General features: G+C 36.6%; 1 protein-coding gene across 1 annotated transcript in view; it reads left to right on the top strand.

The window, feature by feature from the left end:
* Positions 1 to 26,311, top strand: part of PRKN (parkin RBR E3 ubiquitin protein ligase) — a 674,995-nt gene that overhangs the window by 113,837 nt on the left and 534,847 nt on the right. The window contains exon 2 of the mRNA XM_071430404.1: positions 6,456 to 6,619. Coding sequence (XP_071286505.1) covers positions 6,456 to 6,619 — 164 coding nt within the window. The remainder of the gene's footprint in view (positions 1 to 6,455; positions 6,620 to 26,311) is intronic.

The raw sequence follows: 26,311 nt of genomic DNA, 5'->3' as shown, positions 1-26,311 counted from the left end.
CTCTGTTCTTAGTTTGGGTTACTTGCTAGCATGAAGTCAGGAGGAAACTGTTAACCTGCCTGCTTGTTACTCAATATTACATTTTATTGGAGTGTGTGTATGGAAATACAAACCCAGAACATCTGCAGAAGAGTGCTCTTCTTCAGAAGAGACTGTTAAACCCCTGTTAAAAAAAAAAAAAACCAAACAAATCTAGCTGTAAATGTGTTATTGTCTCCAGCAGCAACTGTAAGCAGAGACCCTTCTGAAGAAAGACCACAGGGCAGGCATAGATGATTTTTCTCCCTGATGTCCTTCCAACTATTTTTAACTCAAAATGACAGGAACTTTAAAATGTGTTTTCCTAATAATGGGGAGAGTGGGGGGGGGGTGAGAAATTTGTGATGGTATCTGTTATTTTTTACTTTCCTTGTAGTTTTAAGTTCCTCTTTGCCTCAGCATATGACTGAAAGGTGTTGCTTTTCTGAGCTCAAAACCTACATATGAACTATTTATTACGTACTTGTCGATATTCTTTTGTTTCCAGTATAGAGATTTCTGAGCTGCCTGAAACTGCCCATTTCTTTTCTCCCCTTGAGCCAAATTCATCCATCGTGCATCTACCACTTCTCTGGCAGAGTTTTCCAGAAGGGCTGCTGCTAGTCGCGTGGGCAAACATAGTGCTTTTGCCTCTTTTGAACATAGTTCACATAAATTGATTATGATGTGCCCTAAATCTTGTGATGGAGGTCAATCTCCTGTCCCTACTGACCCTTTCTGTGCTGCTCATGACTTTGTAAAAAACTGTCATCTGGTACATATTTACAATTTATGAATAATAATGTCTCGCTTTCCCAAAACAGTAGTTTGAATAAAACCCACTTGTTATTTTTATTTTTAAAGTAAATAAAACCATCAGAAATCTCAATCTTATCATATGAGTTCAAGATCAAGGAATGTTCTTTTATCATATTCATTTGGTGTTAGCCAGCAGTAAAGATGTTTTCCTGAGAGTCTATTCCTTTCACCAAGGGTGAAGTTTTATAGATGTTGTTTATTTTACATTACCACATTGCTCTGTGTGACTACATCATAAAATCATTCGTTAGGTGAAGGTAATTTACAAATGATCAGAGGCAACCAAATTACTCCAGCTTAATGAGTTGCCACTTATTGCCTGTGTAGGCTCTTTTTCTGCTGCAGCAGTGAAGTTGGCTTACATTAATGTGCATTAATTTTATTTCACAAATGCAGTGATGGAGGAGACCTAATCCTTCCAGTTATCGTGGCTCAGCAGTGAGTGGGAACGCATTAAGTCAGGGTTAACTTCATTGCATATACCTGTCACTCTGGACCTGGTGCAAAACACACACCAAGGCATTTTTCCAGGAAAATGTCATACCAGTGTGTCAATAGCTGCAATGGCACCCCACTCATCTTGAGGTAGTGTTCAAGCTGATGATTTTTAGCCATACAGACTGAAATGTGTGAGATCTTTTATTTCTGTGACACTATCTCCCTCCTTGTGTAGACACCAGAGGTTCTGTAGTTGGATTTCCTTCTCTAAAGAAGGGAATTTTTGGCAGAGTGTTCAGTGCAAGGGCATCAAGACTCAGGATCTATCTCAACTTGGCTCCAAATTATTGGAATTTGGCAACTTTTTGATGAAAAGACATCTTTTTGGGAGTTTTCTTGGAGAGTGCTAAGGATATTTTTGCTAATTGATGAAAGGGCTACATGAAGAGCTATGGGACTGGTTATTCCAATGACTATGAGATTTCATCACAAACTTATGTCAAGGAAAAAGTTGGGCAAGCCATCTGGCCAGAGCTTTGTGGCAGTGACAGCCTCCAAAGTGGGACCTGATGTAGTGGAAGTAGGGTAGAAACTAAAGTGGAGGTGACTGAACCACCCTGCTCTCCAATGTTCTTGGGAACGAAAGGTGTTAGGAAGGTCTCCTGTTCCAGTGAAGAACCTAAATGCAAAGATATGTGAAGAAAAGGACCACATCACTTCCAGGCTGCTTAAGTTTCTGTGAAAAGTCAAAGTTCAAAGAATTTTGCACAAAGTTGTTTAACCATTTGATTGGACCTTCATTAGCATGTACAAACTGATTGTGTAATACAAGCCTGACACAACTCTGAGTTCTTCCTTTCCAGTCCTGACCTCAGCTTTCAGTGTATCTTCAACCCATATTTTTCTGGTTTTTGTTTCTCTTTAGTCTTTTGCTTTGCTTCTTTCCCTTTTTTCAGTTCCCCTAGCACCAGGAAATAACAATAAAAAGTTGTGGAGTAAGATTTGCCATCCCATTATCTTGTGCTCTGCTGCTAATGTCTGAGACTGCGTAAATCCTACAGTTTCATTTCTACAATTTAGGTTGTACAAATTCCAGGCAGCAGCCGATATTGACTGGGGTTGATAAAGTGTCCACAAATGTATCTAATACTAATTGAGTCTAAAGATTAAAAGACTAGAACAATATCTTGTGTGATGGAAGATGCAGAACCCCCAGGGATGCAAAAATATATTATGTTATATATGTTTTTATTTTATTCACTGAAATAAAATAGATACTTGGAACAGCTGTCTTCATCCTGTGCCTTGAGAGGTTATACACAGTTGTGTGGTAATAGAGGGCCTTCCAGAACATTACTGCACTACTTTATCTGGAGGCAAGGATTTTAGGTTGTCTCAGTTCCTACCTTCTCTTGTTTTACTTATCCTTTCTGAGAATTTTCCTGGTTTAAATCTGTACTAAGCTGGTTAGCTATACTGGATAAATTATTAATTACAGTTTATGAGAATAATTTAATACTGAAAAGGGTTAATACTTTCAAGTGTGAAGTAGTCTAAATACAGGTTTTTGAGCCAAGAAAAGTTGTGTACTAAAGTCATATGCTGAGGCAAAGAGGATCTGATCATCACAGACAGATTTTTTCACAAGATGTTTTTTTCCCCCTCTAGTCTCAGGAAAACAACATGTCAAAGGTCTTGCCTCGCCTCAGTAGAGAAAGGGCTTTTAAAAATAAAAAAAAAGTTTCCCGTACTGTACACTGTCTTTAGGTTAAACTTTTGTGACATTATTTTTTTTTTTTGTCCATGGGAAGAATGGGAATTAGAACTTAAGATCTTAAATTTTAAATATGTGCATTCTTTTGCCGCAAATGATGCATTTATATTTTAGCTTTTCTTTTGTACTGCAAAGCAGGATTGTGTGGTTCACTACTCAAGGAAGAAAAATAATTGGTTATTTTATGTCAAAACTAAAAAGGAAATTTGTGTTGTGCATGCAGCAATGTAAAGCTGTCTACAGCTTGCTTTCATTTTTGCCACAGTTCCTTCTGTTGCTTTGCTTCTCTGTATCAAGACAGTGCCTTCACAGTTGGTTCACAGGCAAGGCCTAATCCTCTCCAATATTTTACATTTGTCTTCTCTGTTAACAACTGAAAAACCTGTTGGATTAATAACAATGGGGATTACAGCTTTGGAATTTATGATATGAATTGCCAAGGAAGACAGGCTGCTGAATCCCAGGACTCTGGAATGTGCCCTTGTGACATTCCAGCAGGGCTTCCTGCCCCCAAGGTTTCTTCCAACCTTCACTGAAATTCTGCAACTCCCGTACACACCTGCCCCATGTACTTGTGTCTGAGTAACTCTGTTTGTTTCTTTTGGATTTCTGCCAGCAGTTTAGGCCTCAGGTAAATTCTCTTATCTTCTGTTAAGTCAATATTTATTTAAATTCCAGTGGACAAACTTTATATTCTAAGTCTTTTCAACACATGTATTGTTTAGAAGAGGTCTGTAGTGTCTGCACAACTTCACCTGCAATCTCTTGAATAATGTGTATTGTTAAGAATATCAACTTGGTATTGATTATTTGTTTATTTAGGTGAAATGTCAAAAAGAAAGTAAGTTTATTTTTCCTAAAAAGACAGCTTGAAATATTATATTAATGAAATTCTGGATTTATTCCACAGACTGAAGGTTTGTATTCATTCTTTTTATGCTCTGTGCAAGTGAGCAAAGATGTCTTCTGTTCTTTTGCATTAAAAAGAGTTGTTGGATAGCAGACTATATAATAGAATAGAAGTGCTTAAGGACAAAATATTTGTGGCTTAGATTTTTCCAACAAGCAAATTTGGCATTTTAGCCTTTTTTTCCATGTTAGCTCTTCAGATTTCTGTGCTGTAAAGTACAAAATGATGCACTCACACTTATTTCCCATGTTTGCTTGTGGTAGGAATTGTCAGACTAAATTTCTGATACCTCATCAGAAGGAGGAGTTACCTGTTGTAACTAAATAAAAATAAGTTTATTTGAGAGAAGGATTTGCAATTCATGATATCAAACTTGACTTACACTTCCAGTAAGTGTGTTTGATTTATACTGCCTTTAAAAATAAATACATAAATACCACTGTGCAATTATTTTAAATGGTGCTGTTTTTGTAATTCTTTCATCAAGCACATTTCTTTTACCACCACATTTGAATTGTAGTCGCTGTATCTGCCGACTTTTTTTTTTTCATTTCCAAAACCAATAGCATTGGCTTTTGCAAGACTCAAGAGATAGAGGATTATGTATGTCTTAGGAAGAGCTCTTTAGAGATATACATATATGCATTTTATGTGTGTATGTGAGCATATCTATATAAAGATCTTAAAATATATAGACATATATATAGTCACAATGTAGCATATTAAGAAAGTGTAATCCCCATTGATTTCACTATATATTTCACTGTTGGCGTGGGTAATTTTATTTACAGTTGAGCATTGTGTATTCCTGGAAAGATGGGAAATGTTCAATTGCCATTGGTTGTAACTACTTTTTGTCATATACACATCCTCCTTTGGTGTCTAAGCCATAATCAAAATAAAATTCAAGTTCCACTGATTCTTCTGAACAGTCTGAATATACAACATGCACAGTTATCTCCAGAACACTCTTTAATAGAAATCAAACCCCATAACGAGAGGTACTGCAGGGAGCTGCATAACACACTGCAGGGCACTTGCCTAACACTGTGTTTTGAAATCTTACCCTGAATTTTAGTACATTAAGAGGGTACTTTCAAGTGCAAAACTTAAAATGTTGCATATAATTGTATTGGAATATGGCCTTATCCCTTAAAGCCAGATCTGAATTGAAGATGTGAAATTGCAAATACTTACAACATTGGTGGCTGAGAAAAACAATGGTAGCAATCTCAGCCATATTCAAATGTTCTTAAAGGATCTGACACCTTTGAAGCTGTCTGGTAGACTGTACAATGGAAAAATAAAATAAAAAATTAATACTCCTATTTTTAGTTTTAAAAAAAGTTATTTCTTTAAACTCTATAAGTACTTTTGAGCTTATGCTTCTGTCAGTCAACAAAAATGCAAAGGAGTAACATCTTCAGCTAAAGCATGGTCATGGGAATAGGAAATAAATCTTTAAAAAGACTGGTTGTTGCAATCAATACCCAGGTAGTTTAGGTGGCAGGTATAATTGACATAAATGATTTTTTGTTTTATATTGAGCTTTGCTAATTCCTTTGCTTCTGGCCTGTGACGGTATTGGTTGAAGCGGTTCACTGGGGGCATATCTACTGTACATACAACCTCTGTGACTGATATGGATGTAATAGGGCTTTTTTCTTGTTTCATAGGTCTTGCAGTCATTCCCCTGACCAAGGGCTCAACAAGCACATTCAGGCTTCTTATGAAAAACAGCTCTGCCAGCTGAATGGCAGGAAGCTTATGAGTTTGTTTGCCAGGCTTCTCTGGGTGTATAAACCAGTTGCTGCAGCTCTAAAAATGATATGACTGGTGCAGTAGTGATTTTCTGCACTGAAGGTGGATGCTGACAGGAGTTATGTACTGCAGATATTTTAGTGAACTCTGAAAAGACTGTGCTGTAATACAACACTCCCAGATAGAGAATTCTATGGTTCTGATTTCTTCTAGCGTGTGATTTCCTCTCCATCATCATCTTCTGTAGAATTATATTTGTGGGAAACCAGTCTGTATGACTGCACTTTACCTTGTAACAAGGAATTGTTTTCCCTTGTTTAATTTAATATATTTTGGCTCCAGAGCATACCTCAGTTTTCTGCATTTATTTATGTGTTGGGGAAGTGCACTAGGGGCACAGAAAATGCATGTGCCCTGTGCCTGTGAAGGTTAGGACTGAACTTAAAATCTGTTGTGCCAGGCAGCAACTACTTGGACAGCTGCCTAGCTGGGTTTCTTTTGCTTCTAAATGCTCTATGTCATTTCTAATACTGCCAAGGGGAAGCACATGGGTTTTATGTATTGGTCACTAACTATTCTGTGAGGGGGTTAAAAATACCACGCTGGAGTATTAATAGCTTTCCTCTGAAAATAGTAAATGCTTCCTGTAATTGAAGAGTAAGCCTCTTGCTGTCATTCTAGTATAAACATGTCATGAGAAATCCTCGCTTAAAAACATCTTATGCTCTTGTTCAGTGTTTGTCAGGTTCAACTCCAGCCATGGCTTCCCTGTGGAGGTTGGTTCAGATTCCAGCATCCTCCAGCTGAAGGAGGCAGTTGCCCAGCGACAGGGAGTTCCAGCTGACCAGCTGCGGGTGATTTTTGCAGGGAGGGAGCTCAGCAATGACTTGACACTGCAGGTAAGAATTCCTTGGTAGCTTCTCGCCTGGGCTGCTGCCAGCTACGCTGCCTCTGCCTCTAATGCTGCCAATCTGATGTTCATGCCTGAGATCTAATAAAATAAATAGTGCCTGGGGATTCCTTGAACTTTACTCCACACTGCTTCATTAATTCTGACCTTCTTAATTATGCATTAAAACAGCAAGCAGGAAGGGTAGGGAAAGAGAGAGAATACGAGACAGAGAGCACAAGAGAGAGCTGTGCCTGGTGAATAAATGTTTACTGACTACAGAAGCAAGCCATGCACAATTTCTGTATCTGTTCAATTTCTATCTTACTTATTCCATTTGAATCTTAATGAAGAAGGATGTGAATAAATGGCTCTAAATCAGGCTGCACAGTCATCACATTTTATAGGATTTGTAACCCAATTGTGACCCCTGGAGGATAGCTACGCGGCCGCTGCTGTGCTGTGTGCTGCTGTGCCTGCGCAGGTGTGTGATGCTGGAGGGGTGGTTCCAGATCAGAAAGCCCACAAAAGTGTTCTCCAACCCACTGAACTCATAAATGTGTGAAGCTAAAAGAGGAGCAGGGAGCACAGAAGAGCAGCTATAAGTAGGTATCTGAATTTCAGCTCCTGAAGGTTAGCGAACCATTCTCTTCAAAAAGGCTTCTTACTGTTCATCTGTAGTGAGCAGTAAGAAGCACTGAAAGATAGGTTCAAGTTGCTCTTTGCTACTGCTACCAGTGCAGCTGCAGTTGCTTTATAAGTAATTTTGTTTACCCTGTGTGTGCATTTGGCAGTTCATACTCCAGTAGCCAGGGTTTAGCATAAGATCACATATTTAAGACAATTGGCAAACTTGGGGAAACCTAACTGCCCTTTCAGCATAGTGTAAATACTGATTTAATCAAATTGCCATCCTTCTACAGTGGTATCAAAGAGCTGCAGTTACAACCTGGAGTAGTGCAGGTGATTGCAAGATCCCTCACATGCAGAACTATACAGATTAATTTGTATTCATATTTCAGACATATTGTTGTACTCAGAATGGCTGCTAAGTCTGAGTACAGAAAGTCACTATGGTATGGATGACCTATCACTGTTTCTTCTTGCGTATGGTATTTGTTGCTTTGCAAAGGGCTTTAGGGAATTCCAGCACACAAAGGAAGGTGTAGAAATGTGAATTGCTGCCAGTCTCCAGTGCATCAGCTGTGAATAGTGTTGATGCATACCTGCAGTGTGCTCCACCTACATGTGAAAACACATATATAAAAGTGTAAGAATGAAGAAAGTCATGTGAATTGTAGAAGCTGTCAGTTGCCAGTTGCTAGATTGGAGTTGCTGTGTCAGAAGCTTCTGAACCACTTTGCTTTTCCTGGCAAGCTGTAGGTGTTGGTATTACTACCATTTTGTGACAGCATGAAACACAGATTTTCAGCCCAGTTTGACACTTGCAACCAAGTTTGTTGTTGGCTACAGCATTCAGTCTGTTGCCACGGTAAATTAAAAATGGTGTTCCAGATATATAGACCTCCTGATCATGTAATTTCCTTTTTTTGTCATAATTATCATGTCCAGTCAAGACTTCCTATTATTTAATAAACTTGATCTAGATTCATTGCTTAGACTCTTGGTTTCTAAATCAGATAGGAAATTCAAAAGCTGTTTCAGATGGTACAATTTATACTTCTGTGTTTAGGTGTCTTAAATATTGCACTGAATAATATCATCAGCATGTATCAACTTCACTTTTATTCTAGATATTTTAATGCATTCTACTTTGCTGCTGTGTTTCCTTTTTTTTTCTTTTAATTGTGTATATTTATTTATCTTGGAAACTTGTCAACACAAGAAGAAGAATTGAATATTTGAGGTGTTTGGGTTCCTGTGGTAAGCTGACTGGGTTTTTTTCAGAAGCTAATAAAAACTTGCGTGCTAGTGAAATACTAACTGCTGGCATTTATGTTGCATCTCTAGTTTCAAAATTAACATCAAATATGAACAAAATAACTAACTCTTGTTTTCTAGATCTGTGGATTTGGATGCAAAATAAGAAAAATTCTACTCAGCTGATGCTTTACGTTATTTCATTTTACAATAGCATGGAGTTTTTGGTAAAATAATTTTGTCCTTCTGTTTTTTCTAATACTTTTGAACTTATTTGCCCCAGGTATTGTGGAAGAATCTAGAGGTCAGGAAAAAGAACTGGTGGTATTACAGAAAATGAGATTATAGAGGACATGAGAAAAGCTGCAGTAATTGCAGGAGTATGGGACAGGGATATAGGAAATACTCCAGGACAGCAAACTTTACTGGTTTCACAGCTCACAGATTTGGCTTGACAGCTACCTTAGAATCTCATGCAGCTGATACACAACATAACTGAGAATGTGAAAACTGTGTTTGTTTTCCTGTTTGGAGAGAAGAAAAATCATTCCTGGTAGCTGAGACTTGTAAAAAATAAATGAAGCTGAAGTATACAAATGTTAAAGAGAAATTGTTATTAGAAAGAAAGTGCCAAGTCGAGATCTTAAATAAGTAATTTAATATCAACAACAAGAGTAAAAATTTGTAGGAGGGATAAAAGTGAAATATGTGTGGAGGCATTTAATTTGATACCACAGATATGTGTTTTTTTCTTGAAAAAAGAAAAGAAGATTAGACACTGATTCCACTGTACACAGGGGAGATCAGTATCTGAACTACTGACTGAGGGACAAGTAGTGAAATTAGAGCCATGGTAAGCAAAGATTGGTAATGACTGGATGAAGAATGAGATCTGTAAATTTCCATCTCATAAGAAGGAATTAGAGCAATAAGCTGATTCCTAAAAGCCTAGCAAACAGTGTCGCTTAAGTGTGCTAAACATTCCAAAGAATGATGAAGAGCTCCCTGCTGATGACAGTTCACTTTGGAATGAGTAGAAGTAATTAATTCATATAGATCAAAAAATAGGAATTCTTTCAAAAGATTGTCATGGGTATGGGAGAATAGTGCAAAGATCTTCCTATAGCAGTCCTAGGATGGAAAGAAGAACAGAACCATAACAGGGTCACCAACAGAATAAACAGGAGGTAACTGCATGTCAGGGACCTTGAAGTGTTCTAAAAGGAGGCGACTGCTTATAGTATTGTCATTGCCTCAGAGAATGGCAAAATTAGTTAACAAAGCTTCTGGTAGTAAAGTCTGTACTATGTATTGATAAACAATTCTGCTCAGTGCAAGCAATTTTTAAGTTACTACTGATAATAGCAGTAGTATTATATTAGTACAGACTTCCTCTTTCTTGGAGAACTCAGAGTCCCCTTGTGTGATGGAGTTCTTTGCTAACAGTTTGCAGGAGAGATTCCCTTCCTTGCAGACCTGATAGTGTAAATGAATAAAGCAGACAAATGATGTGATGGGAATCAGTATCTTAGCTTGTCCTCAGTCAGGAGCAAAACAGGGATAGAATTAAGTCTTGTTTCCCAATTCTGTACCATTTTTTTTTTTTGACAGTGTTTCCTCTATAAGGTAAAGCTAGAAAATACTGGTTTTTGGAACAGAAAAAGACTAAGCCTGTGTTAAGTAGCAGGACTTGTTAGCTTTGTGCTAACAACTGTGCTCCCCTGAGAGAGCTTCTGAGTCAGTGTTAGCTTGCATTTGACTGCAGCATGGGCTTGAGACTTGGAGCATAAGTCTCACATTAATTCGGCTTTGACTGCATCCATCCATATAGGTGCTTGCCTAAAATAATTTATACAATAATTCAAAAAACAACAAAGCACAACTAGAAGTTGTTTTAAAATACTGTGAGCTCATAAACATAACTGAAAATGAGTAAAAAGGAATGGCACAACTGCAGTAGCAACATAGATGCACATCTTTGCAGAGGAGGGAAAAGAGAAGTGATGGGGAGAAATGGTGCTGTCTTTTAGCAGGGACAGGTAATCGAACAATGGAATATTGCATTTCATTGAAGAAGGACTTTGTGTACATAAATGTATGGCAACCTTCTTGCTCTCTAAGCACAGCCCAGTACAACAGAGCTTTCAGCAGTTCTTATATTGCCTTGTTTCATTTTAATGAGGGTTCAAAGAAGAAACCACGTGACACAGTGTGAAATGTGTCCCTAACCAGGAAAAAACCTCACGTGTAATTATAAAGTACTGAATGCTAAGATTAGATTGGGTCTTTTGACATAGTTACTGTCTTGTGCTACAGTTTTATATCTAGGATACCAAATCCCTCACAGACACAACTTCAATACTCAGCAGTTTTTTGGGTTACAGAGTACTGTTGAGCCAACATTTGCATACCTAAATGCCGTTTCTAGAGAATTGCCCATAGACAAACTGACTAAATCAATCATCATATGTGAAATTCAAAGAGAAAGAATCATTTTATGTGTGTGCATGTGTAAATCAGTATTTTTGGTCAATATTTGATTGATCTGTGTGTCTTCTTTTTTCTTGTAAAGCTGGAAGAAGTGTGTGTTGTAGTTCTTCAAAACAGGAAAAGCAAGCTGAGTTATTGTTAGGTATATTATGGTAACAAGGAAATCTAGAGATGCTATGTCTGTGCTGCCAGGTAATGTGGATTTGGCAAAAAGAGAGGGTGGCAGTACTGTTCATTCGTGGTTCTTTTGATGGCTGCAGACTCACGGCGACAACAGAGATGTGTTGAAAAAATGTTTCCAAGACTTGTGTTAGGCCTGATGGTATTACATACTCACAATGCATGTGGAAAGTACCACAGAGACATATTAACTAGCTCAGGTCTCCAGATTTTCCATGTTGTTACTTTCCAAAGTATTTTCTGTATTTCAACGTTCCTAGGAATGTTGTTGAAGAGCTCCCTGCTGATTACCGTTCACTTTTGAATGAGAAGCAGTAATATAGACCCAAAAATAGGAATTCTTTCAGAAGGTTGTTGTGGGTATGGAATAGTGGAAAGATCTTCCTGTAAAATTGTGTAAAATTAAAAAAAGGATACATTGCTCATTAATTGTTCTGTCAGATCAAGACCAAATTGCATTTATAGATGAGACCTTCAATCCCAGAAATGTATTTCCATTCTGCTTTTAAATGCACTTCTATTCTTTTTATGCTAAGTTTTTCCTGAATATAGAAGACTATGAAAAATATTTAACTATATCTAAAGGAGGGGTCAATTCTCTCAAAGTAGTTTGAAAATTTCAAAAAGTGAATGAGCCATTTGTGTTGAGGGCTACAGATTCTAATATGGCCTTGAAATTTTCTGGGTCCTTCTGGATTCTTCTGACATTTCTTAATGTGTTTTTGTTGGCCTGCTGATGATTGATTAAACTGGGACAGGGTTTTCATTGCAAACTTTCTTCAGTGTGCACGCAGTAGGAATGTGGTCTTAATTTCTAAATGAAACTAGGTTTTGGTACCTAGATGAATTCAGTGTTGTCTGCTGAGTCTGGTTCAAGGGTGCCTGGAATAGGGGGCTGGTGCCAGTGTTCTTATAGGAGTCTTACTGACTCATAATATTTCTGTATGACCTATGCTGCTCTTTTAGAATAATTTCCAAATTTCTAAATATGAGTTTGTTTTCCCCTTTGCTGACGGTTTAAGTAAGTTGTGACTCTATTGAACTAATTTTTATTCCATGGATGTTTCTTATTACTTTCTTTATGTGCAAACATGTTCAAACAACAGATTAATTTTACTTAAAATTCATTTCCCTTAGGCTGTTGAAATTCACTGTATTAAGTGAATTTTGTAAAATATATTTTTAAAAGAGCAGTTGCTTTGTGTGGGTCTGATAGAGAAACTGAAATACTGCTTGCAAGAAATACATTATGCTGATAAGAAACTCCTCTGGCAAAACACTCTAGTTCTTTTCAGGACATATATAACATTTCAGAACAAAATTATCTTGAAAATTGCCCCAATATTTGATGTGCCTCTTGTTTTCCACCTACATACTTGCATTAGGCAGACATTTGTTAAGTCTTTCCCTTTGTCATGAGTATAACTCAGTTCATTTGTTTACAATGCTGTCCATTTTATCATTTGGATCCATATTTATGTTGCAGGAGAGAAAATGTGTAAGCAAAAACTTTAAAAAGCAATAGTTGTTAGAGTTGTGGCAGTGAGTAATAACTTTTATGAGTCTCTAAATCATGACAGTAAAAGAAAGGTCAGCCCACATCTTTCATTCATCACCTTTCTAAATTACTTTGGTGAAAAAATGTTTAGCATTCAGAACATCGTTACCAAAAACTGTAGTTCAATAAGCAGAAGGTGAAGGATGGTAGGGATATTTTCTGCCTTCTTCCTTCCTTTCCCTCAAAGGGAAAACATGGTATTCATTGTTCTACTAGACTACATTTATCAGGAAATATTGATAGAGACTATGTACTTTATAATTCAGAACTGAAATAGAACAATAATTTGCAAATATGTGTTGTCTGAAAAAAGAAGCAAAAATTAGGATTTGGTTAATGCTTTACATAGTGAAATTACTGGATAAACAAATGTGAAATTGTGGCAGAGTATCTGTGAATTCTTTTTTAACATTGAAAATGTTGTCTCAGGAAAAGAAAATTGTAAAGGAAGAATGGAAGGCATTGGAAATTTTGTTTAAATAGCAGGTAGCATACCAAATATACCTCCTCAATGGAAAGGTGGGATGTAGTTCCTTGCCATTATTTCTTTGCTTTTGTTTTCATTTTACTTATCTAAATCTTTACAGCTTTAATTCTCTGAAATGTCATCTGCAATACGTTTGTATTTGTAATTATCAAGGTCACTCAGCTATTTAATAAACCATTCTGGGTTTCCCTATTTTCTTCTTATCTTTCAAGCTTTTTCACTAATCATAGTTGTAAATGTTGGAGGGAAACTTGAATGATTCATATCTGGTTATAGTTTTTATCACAGATGAACCTCTGCACTCTGGGGGATGCAGAATTATTCCTGTGAGGCATGGCTTTTATGGGTGATGGAATAAAAAATAAAATAAAATTAAAAAAAAAACAGAGTTGCATTATGACAGCAAAGGCCCAATGAAAGTAAATAAAATTGATCATCCTAAGGAAAATAACACCAGTACAGGCTCAAAGAGAAAGAAGACAATTTTAGGAGTTATTGAAGCAAAAGTACATATGTAATTCCTTATGTATCCTTGAAGCAACACTCAATGCATTTACAATTCCTAGAAGCTTTCTTATGCACTCTAAAAGCCTGTTGAAGAAATGCAAGTAAAGTGTTTAAAAAAAAAAATCTGTAATGAGGAATACAGTAGAGCAATGCAATTTTGCCTCCTCATTTAGACTAAATAAAGAAGCAAAAGTACCTGTTCCTCAAATGAATAACTTTCCTCATATACAGACCCCAGTTGTTATTTCATTTTTTTCAGGTAAAACATTGGCTCCTTTGATTTGGTCAAAATTATACCACTGATTTTCCATGAGCCAGTATTCTCCCTCTCATTTTCTCTCCCTCTCATTTTCCATCTCATTTATTCTCTCACCCTTTTTCTCTTACAAACACACAAAATCTTTACTGTCCTGGGGAAGCTTCTCAGCTAGTGTGAAATGACAGACCTTCCATTCACACATGGGTGTGATTTCCATTCCTGTGGAGTCCAGTTTTCAGTGCTGTTCCTGAAGGAATTGATCAGTGTTTTCTTTACTTTTATTACTTTTCTTATTGTTAGTTTCCCACAATTCAAGCCACTTTTCTTGCTTCCATTTCTGCTTTTCCCAATCAGTTCCAGGACTTTGAAACCCTGTTCCCACCCAACATTTGTTACCCATTAAACCAGCCCATTAAACCAGCTTAGGGAAATTTTTCCTGTCTTACTCAGCCTAAGAAATAATGGCGAGGGAATGACCAAACCAAAGTTGCCTTCTGGATCTGCTCTGTCTGCCAGTGAGTGGAAATTTGCTTTTACCCGTGGTTTCTGTCTTTTATTGGGTGATATGCTTCTGTATCTGGTGATCTCCTTGTATGATACCAAGCTATCTGTGTGCTAATGTATAAAAGGTCATCACCTTATTTTAGGTAATTTTGAAAAGGTGCGTAAATGTTAGCAGATTTTGAGTGATGAGGTTGCACTTCTCCTGAAGAGATGTAAAAAAATAACAACCCAATCTTCTAGTTTTATGGTAGAATTAATACCAAAAAAAGAGATACCAATAATGAAACATCTTTAAACTGCAAAAACATTTCTAATACAGTTTTTCCCTATTAACTATTTGACATAAAACAGTAGGATGAAGCATATAAAAGTTTTATTGTCATATATTTGGTATGTGTGATATACCAGAGCTCTGACTTCATGATTTGTTTCTTATGCAGCTCATCCCAAATTATCCTATAAAGTATTTTTACTGTGCTACCTTGCCATCTTTAACATAGCAATCTATTCATTTGTATCTTTCACGGTATGTAGCAAATTGTACGTACAAAACAAATAAATGTATGCAAGTATGTTTAAGGAAAGAAAATAGTAGCTGCTCACCTCTTTAACCAATATCATATAAGCTTTATTCCTGCCTTATTTTCATTAGCCTTGGTGGTAATTTTGGGTCTTTGTTTACTCTTTATCTTGCAGCAGTGTGTTTAGTACTACAGTTTAAGCATCTAATTTAAAGTGTCAGAGCTTTAAGAAAGGAAGAAACAATCCAATTTTAAAACATCTTAATGTTTCTACTATCGGAATCTTATAGCAAAAATGTCTCAGAGACCATAATGGCAATAAATAAGTTAAGGTGACCAATTGAATATATATCATTTAAAACTATTCTTTATGAAAGTGTCCCCTCTTCTTCCCCTGCTAAATAGTGAAAACTGCAGTGCCTTTCTTCTGAATGTACTATGTTTAGCTTTATAATACTAGTGTATTTTTTGTTTCTGGTCACTAAGTAGTAGTGGAAACTTCTGTTAGTTTTCTAAAAATAATTTTATCAATTTTTTGTGCTATGAAAAATAAGTGAGCAAGTGGTGCAACAGCACAGCACAGTAGTGGTAACAAAGGGAAGAAAGGATACATGAACAAATATATACCATGCTGAGTATCAGAAGTCTAGAAGAATGGTGGGCATTTCAGATAAAAATGTTTCAGGTAGACCTGAACAGTTTGACAAAGAAGGTTATGCTTGTTTATATGGTATTTACTAAATGTGTTTGTGATTAGATGAGCAGCCAAAGAAAAAAATATTATTTGGCAGGGCTCATGAAGTACCTGAGTACTTTGTTCTACCAGGCAGGAAAGCAAGAGATAAGATTAGGGGTGAGATATACTACAGATGACTGCAAAAGCATGGAAACTCAAGGAATTGAATTGCAAAAATGTATGAATTGACAGCAACCACTGGCAAGCACATTATCTAAAGCAAAACAAACAAAACCAAACAGTAAATTTTCCATGTGTTAATATCATTTGCAGTGTAAGGCTATTTGTGGAGGATACAAAGAAGTGCATTTAAGGTATAACACCTAAAATAGTAGAGATGAAAATGTTATCACTTTGAAAAGAGGTGTGATTACACTACGTGGTAGACCCATTTAGTTGGTCATCAGAACCATGTGATTCTTTAAGCCTATCATCAGATAAGATTAAACACTTTTACTTTGCAAAATCATAACTTTTTAAAAATTAAAAAGACTAGAAATTTATTCAGTACATTTTTAAAGAGATTAAAATAAAAATCCACATTGAAGAGCAGTAATCCATGCAGGTCTATTGTCTGGGAAACCAAATTAGGAAATACTCCAGCTCATTTACCTGACTTGAGCTATGCAGTGAATGCATTGCCTACAACAATAAGTTGAAAAAAAATATTAAACTTGCTTAGCATACTTAATATTTATTACCATTTTTATTGAAGGCAGATACTAGGAATTGTTATCCTATAATCCATCAAGGCAACTGAGGAATTATGTAGGGCTGAAGTGCCTGCAATTCCAAGTATGTTATAGGAAATAAGCTCTGGGGAGGATGAACCAGTAGCCGTTGATTTTTTTAAATATTTTTCAACCACAAATGTTGGCCCTATAAGCACTGTTCAGCCATTTAGCCTAATTATGAATCAGAGCTATGAATTCTGATTTCAGAAGAGTGGAGAAACTGGCTGCAGTAGCACATAACAGTGTTAGTACCTACATACACTGTACGCTTGCAATGATTTTTGCACTTGCTTTTCAGGGGTCCATTCTGTAAATGCCATCCTTTATCACTGCAGAGGTAATAAAAACAGCATCCCCAGAAGTGTTCATTTCTGATGGAATTCATTGCTGATCTCATCTATTTAAGTGAATGCAAATGAAAGCTCTCTCTCTTGTTTCTCTGAAGGATTGATGCATTTCTGACTCGTGAGCGATGCTCACTGTCAGTCTCCAGAAACAAATGGAGGAAGATTGACACAGAATGGGTTCATGCCTCAAGTAGCCACAGGATTTTAATCTCCTTGCATCTCTGGGTGTATATGTGTCAGTCATAAAGCAATCTTTGAATTACTTATCTCCTGAAATAATTCAAATCTCTCAGAAATGTTATTTTCCTATTAAAAAGAAGGATTGGCTTTGCAAGGGCCCAGTGGGCTATAGTAAATATTGAAAAAATTTCTATCAATAAATAAATGAAATATAGAACCAGAGAGTTAGTTTTGTTCATATTTATGGAAACTTTCATATGTTCTGTTGTTTCACTGCATTAGAGACGTGCTACTTCCATTGTAATGTAATTTAGTGTGATGTATTGTGTATTTATACTTAAAACTGAAAATTGAATTTTTCTAGCAGCAAAGAACTGTAACAGCCCTGGAGGATTTACACCAGCTCACTAGTTAGGCCACAACCTGCTGTTTTAAAGTTGTGCTGTACTGGAGGCTATTAGTCAACACCAGGGTTTTTAGGGCTGCTTACATAAGAGAAGTTGCATTAGAGTCCAAAAAAAAAAATGTTTGAGAAGGAAATCACCTTCCTAAAGTGAAAGAGGATGAGGTTTGCTTTGGAGGCTTGTTTTGCCATTGCACACTTTGAAATCTCTTTGTGGTAGGTTTGTTTGGTCCCTTTTTAAATTGTCAGCATGCCAATGCCTTTTTAAAAGATATATACTAGGGACAGCATGAGAGGTCCTGTTACTGAAGAATTGTATGTCATCTCCTGACTTCATTACATTACAGGAAGGAGGCTGAAATATGATTTTTAATGCCCTTAGAACTCAGAAATCCTCATAGTTCTGTAACTTTTTGCTGGTTTTGCTTCCATTTCATTGAGGAAAATATTATTTTAAGACAACATGACTTATTTGGATATGTTGGCTGGAAGTTTTCTGCAAGAGTCAGAAAAAACTTGTGACATTGACTCATATTTCTATCAGAAATGTTTTCATACTAATTATTTTTTGACCATTTTTCATTGTATTAGTAATTTATTTTCATGTGATTTGATCATATTGGAATGCATTAATTAATTTGAAGCCACTCATTCTGGAATGAGTGCTTGATTTTGAGCTGAACCTGCTGCCATGAGTCCAGGTGTGTTACAGTGCAACCTGCCAATATTGCTGCTTTCAAATTTAAGTCTACTCTTATGCAGACTATGTGAGAGGTCCTTTTCAGTTCTTCTTGTGTAGTCAAGGTACACTGACTCTGTAAGAAGTACTCTTTCTGCATACCCTGCTTGATTCACTTCTTATTCGAACTTCTTGTTTGTTTTTGGTTTTTTTTGTTGTTGTTGTTTTCATTTGAGTTTGCTGTAGTCAAGATTTTCTCCAATGCAGATTTCAGGTTGATGATCTGAGGTCTCACAGACCAGCTTTTTGCAGACTTCCTATCCCGGGGCTGAAAATGTAAGAGTCAAACTTGCAATCCTTTTCGTCAAAGTTCCATTTAAACTTCTGGGCTTTGATGTTTTTGTTACTTCTGTGCTTTACATCTTCTTCAATTTATGCACTTTTATGTAAGAAAGGTCAAATGCTGCATGTAAAGGAATGTTCACATTTTGAACAGAGTGCAGAAGAGCTGTGCTGCTATGTTCTTCCCTCCTGCCTAGAGCAGTCTTCCTTTCAGTTCACTGGGAAGATGTGCATTTTGTTATGCAATATGTGGCTGGTTAATGCATAAAGCTTGCTCCTAGTTAATTTTCTGTTGCTGTTGGTTTGGAAACAACAGAACTGGAAAGCAAAGGCATATGTTAATGATGAACACGTACATTAGGATGCCCATAAGGTTACTCTGCATTGCCAGTGGAGTTGGACTAGGTCCCCAAAGGTTCTTTCCAACCTTAACAGTTCTGTGATTGCTTGATATTTGTTTAAAATATTCTGGTTCTAAAGGCTTTTTATATATTACAGGTTCTGTTAATAGAAAGCCTAGTTGTTTCAATTTCTTTTCATGCTTCAGAAACTAATGGTGTTCAAATTCCATGAACACCATGATGAACAGAAACAACCTGAAGCCATTAGGTAGGAGTTGCATTGCTTTAGATTGGAAGCAATCATTTCCCCATCCTTTTATTTTATGCTGGTTTTCAATTGCTAGCAGTTTTCAAGACAAGACATGGAATCAAGCTGTAGAATATAGTATCCTGGCTTTTTCTAGGGTTTGCCACATTCCTGAGCACCAAATGAACACAATCTCTGTATTTTCCAGGCAAAAGTAATGTGGAATTTATCTGGGAACAGCTATATTTGCTCAACTATTTCTTTAAAATATGATTTTAACAGAAAAGAGCAATTGTTCAAAATAAGTGTATTCAGACAGAGAATTATTTAGGAATATCTGGAATTCAAAGTGTTTAACACCTGAGACATGAGGCAGTTCATGCTTCTGTCATACCAAAACAGCAGCAGAAAGTCGTCATGTCACAGTGGCATTTCCTTTCCATGCTGTGGAAAGCCTTGGAACCTCTAAGAGATACATCTTTTGGAGATAATTGTTGCTAGATGTGCAGGAGGAAGAAACCTCAAAGCATACCCTGATTTACCCCTTCTTTTTTTTGATAGGCTGGTTGTCTTGCAATGTGAGGTAATAGATGACAGTAGTATATTTTCCCTCTTAAATACAACCATACAATTCAAAATAAATTTTAATTTAATGAATTTTAAATAACTTTAAATAGAATTGAGCTGAAAAAAATGTGTGCTAATTTAGCTTGAAATGTCCTTTTTTTTGTCCCAAATAAGACTCAATAATTGACAGTTTGTGGATGTAAAAAGTGTCTTTTTAGCCAATTTCAGGGTAATACAGGCTAATACTATTTTAATATATTTTGCTACAAATTTCTAATGCATAAGAACTGAGACTTGGTAAATGCTGAGAAAAGACTAGTTCAGAAAATAGTGAAATTTATGAACTATAAATGAGATTGGTATGCCTCTGTTATAAACAAACAAATATATAATTTGTTGCTGCATTTTTGTTGCCAATTCTTTCCTAAACTAAGGAACATCAGCTGAATTGCTGGCCTCAGTAACTTGTTTCATAATCCAACCACCCTGCATGCAAAGACACTCTTCAGTACTCATACTACTTTGTCTTTATTTTCAGCATGTGATGTGTTACTGCTCACTTAGTTACTAGTTCATTGAACTTATTGATTTCAAACAAATATTGTCTCACCTCCATCTTATGTATTCTCCAAATTATGTGTGTGCAGATACATAATTTGCACAATTTCTGTTACTTCTGCCTGTGTTGGAAGTGTTGAATGACCTTTTTCTCAATTCGTAGACAAGAGGAAATATGAAGAACATGCAGACCTTAGGAAGCCTTTGAAGGGCCTATTAAATCATCAGGATAACTGCAACAGCTATAGTAATATTATGTTCTGTTGCAAAATACATACAATAGGTTTTATCTGGATGTTATCTTTTCAGATAAAGGTGTGTCATTCCTTGTGAAAACTTCGCTATTTCTCTTCAGGTTAGATAACAGGGACCTTCATGTCAAAATATTGAAGTGTCTTTTTGAAAACAGCTGAAAAGTCCTGCTTATTCTTTATGAAAATATTCAGAGTTTTTTTATAAATATCTCACAGTCACTGAACACATCTGGCAATTTCTCCATTGGGTATTTCTCTGCAGAAAGAAAAAATGTCATATTTTTAAAATTCTGCTACCATACTTGGGCTGTTAAGTATTTCAGGAAAAGAAATACGTACATAGATATTAATTTATATTTGGATATGAATAAAAGTCAATGGAATATGATAGGCTGTACACCTACTGCTGCCACATGCTACATGGATAGTCCTCTTCCATTATAAGGAAGTGTTGTCTTGTTTGCTTGTCTCACTTTTGCGGTGGTTGAAACATAACTATAACATCTTAATTTAAAAAAAATAATGTGGGAACTTGACTTGCTATTAGCATATTTGGAAGATATATTTTTTTTTCTGAATAGAGAGACTCTCAGGCAGTATGATCAAAATATGAATCTTAGAGCAAGCTACCAAAGCTCCGGATCTGGGGGAAAGACCAAAATAAGACTTGGATTTAGAGTGATGTGGAGGATGGAAGAAAATTGGAATTCTTGCTCCTTCCTATGATCCTATTCAGTCCCTTTGTTAAATCCAGGGAAAAAAGGTAGGGGGAAGAAATCCAATGCTGCAACATTTATTGAGAGGGTAATTATTTGCTTACTTCATACACTTCTGGGGCCTATAGTGATCACTCTTAAAATTTGCCCTCTGCTAATTAAAAATAAAGAAGTATTTTATGTTGATATTCATTAATGGAAAGCATTTTCTTTATCCAATATTAAAGTCTAACTTCCTAAGTAACTTCTCTTCAGAACTTGTTATCTTTTCAATCAATAGAAGAAAGACAGCAATCAAAAAAAAATATTCTCAGACTTCAATCCCCAGGCCCAGCAAGATAAAACGTGAGCTAAAATTTTAGTAAACTAACATGTCCTCTTGTTCTGTTAAGTAAGTAAAGGAGTTAAATATAGATTAAAATGATTTATTGTAGCTCTACTGCAGGCTCTTTGACCCACTTCTACCGAGTTTGCTCTTCAAAATTCCCGCACTGAGCTCTGGTCTCTGGAGCTCATGTTGCCTCTTTTCTGTGGACCCTCATTCTCCAGGCTTGCTTTGGCAGATGGTTTTATTCTCTGCTGTCTCTTTTCCACCTTCAACCTGGTCAATCAACACTTGCTGTTCTTATGCCCTCGCTGTTCTGGTTCCTGCAGTTTGTAGATGTCTGCCAAATATTATATCAGTTTTACCATGTCACAATGAATGTGTTTATATTATGTAATTATGGAATTGCTTACTTTTTTTCATTCAGCATAAACTATCACTCTTTAGACAATCATTAGGAAGTACACATATTTTTTTTAGTTTAAATGCTAGATGTCTTTCTGTACCAGTGTTGGCTATTATTTGTATGGCATTAAGTGGTTATTTAGTCTGTGATTTCTAATAACAGGCTTTAACTCCGATTAGTATCAATTCTTTCTTCATTATTAGCAAATGTCAAGAAATAGAAATGTATTCCTTAGTGTTTCCAAGTAAAACACATTATAATGCATGCAAAACCACTATTATACAAAGCATTTAAAATTTCCAAATATATTTTAAGCGAAATATCTTTTGATGATATTTCTGGTTATTTTCACGAACAGCTTCCATACCATGCAAGATTCTGGTGTTACACATGGAAGTCATGCCTTATCACTCAGGCTGGCACACACTTGGGTGTCTTGCTGTTTCCCAGCACTCCTTGTTTACAGTGTGACTCCAATATACACTGCATGTCACTCGGCATCTTCGCATGATGAGAGCATAGAGCAGCATCCTGCTTTTTCCAGAGCAGTTAGGGCTCTCTCAATGAACAAACAGCTTAAGACTGTCTACGGCTACCAGCTGAGTACCCATGTTAGGTAAGGGGGTAAAGGCAACTATGTCCTGTACCTGAGGTACCACAGTTAGGAGAAGGGGAGGGACATTTGGAGTGATGGCTACTTCCAAGCAGCCATTCCAGTGAAGCAGTCTCTCATGAGAAAATTCTTGGAAAGAGGCAGGAAATGGGATAGCTGATAGGTTCTGAGTAAGCCCTGCTCACCAATAATAAAAAACATCTATCTATTATTAACCCTGTGTTTTGCACAAATCCAAAACACAGGACTACTCAAATTGGAATAGTCTGGAAAGTAGGCTGACAATTTTCCAGCTGTATCTGGATACCATGTATACATGAAGAATTTATTTTTTTTTAAGACTAAGCTCCGTAAGGATTTGTTTGGAGGCTCCTCTTCTGTGCATTTCTTCCCTCCCCTGGTAATAAAGGACCCAGTTCTGCTGTAGCATATTAATCTAGTCCTTACATCCTTAATGTACGAGCTGTTTGAATCGATGGTCATGGCCTCCAGCAGGATAGGAGCAAAAAGCCATTGCTCCTAGGTGATCTTCCAAATACTTTCGACCCTGCTGCCTTTCCTGTTTTGTTTTTCAGCACAGGGTCTTTATTACAGTCTCCTTTAGAGCCCCAGAGTGTTACTTGAAGTTCGTTTAAGTTTGGAAATTAACTGCCAGTTTATTTGTTTTCCTAAGATGTTATTTAAGGTACAAGAAAAGCTCTCTTTTCATTCATTGACAGAAGAATCCCTTCTGGAAGACTTCTGTTCTCATCTCTAATTCAAGAATTCTTTACCCATGGGTGATTGTTTCCTGTCTAAGTGTTCAAAAAATAGTTGTAAAGCTACAAAGATTGTTCTGTTTGTGGCTGCCATACCTCTTTGTGTGGCCTTCTAGCAGAAGGGGGCTTATTTTATTCAGAGAAGCATTTTCCCTAGAGCTGCAGAGCTAGTACTGGGATCTTTGCACTCAGGGAAGTCTAAAGCACAGAAAGGTTGCAGCATACCCTGCCCTTTTTATTTCAGTGAAAACTGAATACAGAGGGCAGACCTAGCAAGGTTAAAAGAAAGTTTTAATCTGCAAGGTTAAAGGAAAGTATGTACAGAGTGTATAAAAATGCAATAAAAAAAAATACGCACATACACTATAAGTGATAAACCAATCTTCCTTTATTCTTTTTCTCAGTTCAGGAAAAAGTTTGACCCCAAACCACTTCACCGTAAAGGTAGCCCAATTATTTTCATGTTTGAGTTTCACATTTACCTAAATAGTGTTGTTGTCTGTGGTGGATTTCTTTAAGAGAGAAGAGCTTGAAATTATGGAGTCTGTCATTCTCATGGCATATTTTTTCATTCAAATGAGAAGCATTGAACTATTTCATTTTTGAATTATGTTTTACTATTAATTTGATTTGAGTAATTTCAGCATCCAAAGTAAATCAATTGTGATTCCCAGAGAAGGAATGAACAGGTCAAAAGGATTCTCTACTGTTGGAAACAAAAAGATATCAATGGCTCTTGAGCAGCTTCCAAGGGAACCTATCTCTATCAGAAATAAAAAAAAAAACTCAATACAGTCCTACAGGTTATCGCTGTAGCAGAAACAAAGGAAGTGGGAATTTTTTTTTTTTTACATGATAAGTGTTTGTTCAGACAACTATAAAGTATGAGAGTTTAGGAGAAAAAGAAAAGGTTTGCTTATGGGGTATTTTCATCAATAAGGTATTTTGATATATGGGCTGGCTCGATGAAAGCTTCTAACTTGAGAACTTGTTTTCAGTTATGAAAAGAAAATTAGATTGTTTCTGATTTTACAGTGCTATAAATGCATACATTTTGTAAAAACTTTCTTACTCTCCCAGAACTGAGTTTTGCATGTCAAATTCTTGACTCGACTGTGGAGAGATTAATTTTGAGACATTCTTATACTGGTAAATGTAAAATACTTATTTTTATCAGAATTTTGCATGAAAAAATAATCAATTGGAGTAAATTTTTAGTGATACTGTGTTGTTGACAATGTAATGGAGTTAGCAGAACAGAAACAATTAAGTATACATCTGACAACAGTGAAGATTTTGATAGCAAGAAATTCCTGTAGCAGATGTATTCACCTGTCACTTGTTAACTGCTTGGGTGCTGCAAGTGGGTGGTGCAAGAACACGGTGCTATATTTTAAGGTTGCATGTGAGGCTGGTCTCACCAGAGCCAAGTACATGCTCAGACCTTAGCAAGAATAATTGCAAGACTTTACAGATCTTTTCAGTCAGCTGAAATTATATGTTAAATGAAGTTGCTAAGGGATTTTTTGATTTGGTTTGGTTTTTTTAGGTGCAGATTGCTTTTGAACTGTTGCTTTAACTCTGGTCTCCAAGCTTGTGTTACAGCTTCTTTCTCTTACCTTTCCTTGGGCCTGTCGTGCTTCTTACTTTAGCCTTTTTCAGTGAACACATATTTGATGCTGAGTTATATTTTCTGTATAAATGTTTATTGCATTGTCCTAAACCCCTTGTTTATATGTGGAACTTTGAAAGAAAACATTTTCTCTGTTTGATCACTGTCTGAAGTGATTTCTGGCTGGCCTATTCTAGGAGGGGTAGAGGAACTTTGAAAGAAAACATTTTCTCTGTTTGATCACTGTCTGAAGTGATTTCTGGCTGGCCTATTCTAGGAGGGGTAGAGGAAGGCCTTTTTAAGCACAAAAAAAGAACCTTGCATCTAAATCATGGGAATACAGCAATGATGAAATCTTTATCTCTCAGAAGCAGTATTTCTTGGGCTCCCTTATACCATGCCCTCTGCAAAATTGAGGAAGATCATGAAGTGTGGGTTCCTTACATTCATCTAGAGGTTGTTTTTTAAATTTTATTCATCTCTTTCAGACTGTTAGTGCTTTTAGAAGAGTCACCTGCAGTTTGTAAGGTCTTATAAATCAGACTAAGACTGCTATTGAAAAACTGAAATATAGTGTTAGGAAAGAGGTTTAGAAGTTTTTCAGAACACGTGAATTTTTAAATTTTATTTATTTAGAACACATTTTGTCCTTTGTATTTTTTTAGTTACTGTTGGCATCTATTATTCCATTGAATTACTTTGGGCCTGAAAGGCAGGGAAGTATTTTGTCCTCTGTCTAGGGGTAGAGAATTAGAACAGCCTCAGAAATCACTGTTCCTGATAATTGGCTTCACCTGCTGTTCCCCATGTGGAGACAACAAAGGCAGGTCCATTCCAGAACTGTAAAGCCTGTGGAAAGCAGTACAATTTACAAGAATCACACCACCTGATGCCTCCAAAAGATGTTTCTGTAACAACACGAAAGGTGCAGTTACAAGAGGTTCCTTGCTCTTGCCTCCCTAGATCTCTTTTCAGCCTCTCTCTGCACTAGCTGTGGCTTTTGCTTTCTGTACTTCACCAAGGTCTTACATGTCCAAGTGCTGATAACAGTGATCCTTGTCAGGCTCTGTGCAGGATGTTTCAGGAATGTCCAGCCAGAACCCTGCTCATGCTACAGACAAGGCAATGATGCTTCTGGCTCAATTATGTAGACTTGGGAACAAACACACTAAATCAAATGGTGAATGCTCTGCACATTTGTTTTGAGCTTTTAATGTGTAGCAATCTTCAGCTGAAACATCTGCTATAATGAACTTGACATTTGCACTAAAGACAGCATCAGTTTACTTAATGTCCTGCATTAAATTTGCTTCCCATAGAGTTATCCTTTTTCAGAGAGGAGTGTGAATTTGTTACTTATGTTTTCAGAATCAGTAAAGAACCAGCCTTGCAACTGTGTGGCTGATAGATGGTGTTGGGGCTGGACACTAGGAAATGGAAGGGGAAACAACAGGGCTGGCTGAGAAGTATTCCAGATTTGGTGCTGACAGGATAAAT

Source organism: Agelaius tricolor, unplaced genomic scaffold (assembly GCF_023055355.1).
Source record: "Agelaius tricolor isolate 1412-34295 unplaced genomic scaffold, bAgeTri1.0.p SCAF_1, whole genome shotgun sequence".
Taxonomy (NCBI): domain Eukaryota; kingdom Metazoa; phylum Chordata; class Aves; order Passeriformes; family Icteridae; genus Agelaius; species Agelaius tricolor.
This window is presented reverse-complemented; position numbering and strand designations above follow the sequence as displayed.